Below are 3,735 nucleotides of genomic sequence, written 5' to 3'. Positions count from 1 at the left end.
GAGCCATCCTGAGGCTACTTTTTTCTGTACGGGTTGCACACGAATTTCGTTAATATCAGGAAGGGTACTTATTCACGGAACGGTATTTGATGTTTGTCTTAGAGACCAATGTAAATTTATCCCCGCAGATAAAAAAAATTTCAAGTGGGGTAACTTCATATGGCATATTTTTTTTTAAAAACAAGCGTGAAAAATGTGCGCCACCTTCTCTGCCAGGCTGCGGCGTGGCGGCCATCGAGGGCGCAGAGGCCCCGAAGGGCAACGGCGGCGTGTCTGACCCCGGCGAGTACCCCTGGATGGCGGCCATCGTCAACGCCAAGGACGACGAGCAGTTCTGCGGTGGCGTGGTCCTGGACCAGTCGCACGTCCTTACGGCGGCGCACTGCCTCATCAGGTACCGCGGCGCTACTCCGGGCGCTCCGGGACCAGGCGCGGGATATCGCTAGGCTCATGCCTCTCTCTGTCCCGACTGGTGTGCTTTTCTTTTCCCCTCCCCACCCATCCCGGTAAAATGACTACACTTTATCTTGTGTATAATGTAATTGTTTCAAGCTACTTGCACGTAACAAAGTCATAAGTTATTCCTACTCACATTCAAATGGAACTAGCACTTCTGTAATTCGTCGTATAAATATTTTAAAAAAATGATTGAATAATTGACTGACTAGATGAGATGCTGTGATATGGTAAATGAGTTTTCATAATGGATGGTTCTTTCGATGGCGCGGTAGATTGGTCTTGTCTTCCTTGATACCAATAGCAATTACTTGTCGGTAAAACGAGTTAGCGTCGCTCCTTCTTTCAGCGATGTATGTATTCCCAAACTAACCCGCTTCTGTTGAATTTTTCTAGCAAGTGCGACCGCGTGTGGTAGTTGTCTTGATGATCCTTACACTCTTCCTTGTATCGGTGTAAAATTTCAGGAAGCGACAAGCGGACATTGCAGTGGTGCTTGGGGAATACGATCTGACCAAACCTGATGAGACACGCTCGCAAAAGTTCAAGGTCTGTCATCATCCTTCAAATTTGCATTTCCGTCCCGCCCTTCTGCAAGCCGCCGTCGCGCGAATCGCGCGCTCATCAATATTACAAAGTCGAGCTGGGACACTCCACCGCGAGGCACTTATAAGAAGGGCGTGGGAATAGCGATCATCGATCATGCACGGCTTTTGAATGCCATTAATGAATTCGCGAAGTTGGCTAAAATATATGCACTTTAATCTCGACGGTCGGAGTTTTGTGGCGGGGAATGAAGGTTTTCTATCTGGAAATGGTCGGCTGCAGGTTGTGAGCATCCGACGTCACGAGCGCTTCGACATGCACACTTACGAGAACGACATCGCCATCTTCACGCTGGACCGGCCCGCCGTGTTCAACACGTACGTGTGGCCCGTCTGCCTACCCGAGCCCAGCGATATGAAGAATATGGTCAACAAGACGGCGGTCGTCACAGGTAATAAGGCGGCAGCTTCCGGTGTCCTTCCGCATCCGGTCCGACTGACACTCGCGTCGTTTCCAGGCTGGGGTACCATGTCGTACGGCGGCCCCGCAGCCACGGTCCTCATGGAGGTCGGCATCCCTCTTTGGAGCAACTCCGAGTGCCAGAAGCGGTACTCGCAGCCCATCCTTAAGACGGCGGTCTGTGCCGGCGGCTACGAGGGTGGCAAGGACTCGTGCCAGGTTGGTGCAAAACGGTGTAAAACTGACGAGATGGTGCTGCTTTAAAGGATATCTCAACTTAAATATTTTATTTGTCTTTTTGCTTTAGGGAGACTCAGGCGGTCCTCTGATGATCCAGAGGCAGGATGGCCGCTGGGCCAACATTGGTGTGGTGTCGTATGGCATCAAGTGTGGAGCGCCCATGCAGCCGGGGGTCTACACCAAGGTGACGGAGTACCTCGACTGGATCCAGAAGAACGTGTAGAATCACGCACTCCAGTTTTGTTTTTGGAAATCTGTTCGTAAATGATGTTTGAAATTGTGGAAATGCACCGAGTGACAATTCTGTTTGAACTTCATTTTATTCACATTCCATATCTTTAACTCACAAACCAGACCAATTCTTTATTTATCTATATTATATCACGTATATCTAGTGTATCACAGAATCTTAGCAGGTTTACAAAAACGTATATTTCTTACGACAGGGGAGATATGGCAGACACACAATTTTATGGACACAATTATGTTTCACCTACAGGGGAATTCCAAATGATCTGAATTGTTCTTTCATTATTTTACAAAAATCATTGTTCTTTTTATCAGTCACACAATGGTACATTTTAAACTGTGATAAATTTTTACAATAATCAGCAGTATTTTTAAGTGTTTCAAGTACTATAAAAATAAGTGTAATCTACAAATATTAAAAATAGGTGCAAAAAAATTCAAACTTGGAATGGGAGCGTACCAAGTCGATAGCTGCGTGTCAAGTCACTCGGTTGATCAGGTGAGCTAATTCTAAGTAGAGTACACATTTCCTGGAAACACAGCAATATTTTAATTTAGAACTTAGACATCTTTTTAAAAGTCGCATTTTTCTCTTTGCTATGACAGGAGGATTACCTGCCAGTTGGCTTGCAAATGTCTTTGTGGTTTGCGGAGACGCTATAAAATTCTCCCACTCCTGGATCTAGAAAATAGAAAGAACAATTGTATTTGTTCCCACATAAGAAGGATAACCAAGTTTTCATAAATTTACCTGCTGATTCTTCGTCAACTACTCTGACATAAGTGAAGTATAAAGGGGTCTCCTGTGATTCAACTAGTGAGACCACTTCGGCGTGGAGGTGATCATTCTCATAAAGCGACAAGAATCTTCTGTGAAGGTCCCTCACCTCAGGGCAATCTTCATAAAAACAGATGGCATGATACCACAATTTAAGAATGGGGGCAATGTTACACTCAACAAAGAAATTGGATCTGAATATTAACCTTTTTTAACTTCTGTGATTTCCACAGATTGTCCCAGCAACCAAGGAATGTTAATCCTGGCAAGCTTTGATCCATGATGAGGAACGCTGTAGAATAGAATCCCTTGCGTATTCTTCACTAATTCACTGCAATTCTCACTTGCTGAATTTGAAGAGGAAAACAAAGGAAACATTCATATCTTATGCCAATCAATCAATCAATATAAATCGATCAATGTATGTCTTTATGCGTCAGAAATAATTACCATCGACTAATATCTGTTTGACGAAAAGGCCTCCTTTGGAGTGCGCAGCCCACACGATGGGCCTGCACCCGACGCCCTGCTCTAGGAGCTTCTTGGTCATCTCTTGGCTGCGACTTTGCATGGTCCGCCTGTGTGTACAAAGGCAGTGCATCATTAATCCCGTCTTGTGATGAAGTATCGCGTTAATGTTTGAGAGGGACGCCTCTCCCTCCCTTGTCCCCCGGGGGAGGGAAGGGGGAGGGGGTCGATGACGTCGTAGACATGCGTGACGGAGGTCGAGCGAGGCCCTGAGCGCCCGTGACGTGCAACCATTCGGCCACAGTTTGAGCCGGTTTGAGTGCAAATTCAAGACGGACTCCTGATCATGACTCCTGAGCAGAGCACCGACTTTAAGTCGCTCTTCCTCCAGCAGCCCCACGAGCAACCACAGCGGCCCCCATCAGCGGCAAGGCCAGCCGTCGGCCACAATCAGCGCAGTGAGGGGGTCCACTTGCTCACAGTCACACTGGGTGAGTGTTGGAGTGTGTGCTGTGTGTGACAGGGGAGGGGGACCCCCC

The 3,735-nt window shown here is 47.0% G+C and overlaps 2 protein-coding genes across 2 annotated transcripts in view; one reads left to right on the top strand and one right to left on the bottom strand.

Annotated features, from left to right (window-relative positions):
• LOC113204368 (venom protease-like) overlaps positions 1-2,009 on the top strand; it is a 28,072-nt gene extending 26,063 nt beyond the window's left edge. Inside the window, exons 5-9 of the mRNA XM_052269347.1 lie at positions 217-394; positions 924-1,005; positions 1,285-1,453; positions 1,520-1,680; positions 1,769-2,009. Of these exons, the coding sequence (XP_052125307.1) occupies positions 217-394; positions 924-1,005; positions 1,285-1,453; positions 1,520-1,680; positions 1,769-1,924 (746 nt within the window). The 3' untranslated portion in view covers positions 1,925-2,009. The remainder of the gene's footprint in view (positions 1-216; positions 395-923; positions 1,006-1,284; positions 1,454-1,519; positions 1,681-1,768) is intronic.
• LOC113204367 (uncharacterized) overlaps positions 2,003-3,735 on the bottom strand; it is a 13,830-nt gene continuing 12,097 nt past the window's right edge. The window contains exons 4-8 of the mRNA XM_052269345.1: positions 3,179-3,306; positions 2,935-3,075; positions 2,702-2,848; positions 2,566-2,632; positions 2,003-2,480 (exon numbers count right to left, since the gene is read on the bottom strand). Of these exons, the coding sequence (XP_052125305.1) occupies positions 2,429-2,480; positions 2,566-2,632; positions 2,702-2,848; positions 2,935-3,075; positions 3,179-3,306 (535 nt within the window). The 3' untranslated portion in view covers positions 2,003-2,428. The remainder of the gene's footprint in view (positions 2,481-2,565; positions 2,633-2,701; positions 2,849-2,934; positions 3,076-3,178; positions 3,307-3,735) is intronic.

Source organism: Frankliniella occidentalis, unplaced genomic scaffold, assembly GCF_000697945.3.
Source record: "Frankliniella occidentalis isolate FOCC.00 unplaced genomic scaffold, Focc_3.1 Scaffold90, whole genome shotgun sequence".
Taxonomy (NCBI): Eukaryota; Metazoa; Arthropoda; class Insecta; order Thysanoptera; family Thripidae; genus Frankliniella; species Frankliniella occidentalis.
The sequence above is the reverse complement of the archived record's forward strand: the minus strand, read 5'-3'. Positions and strand labels throughout refer to the sequence as shown.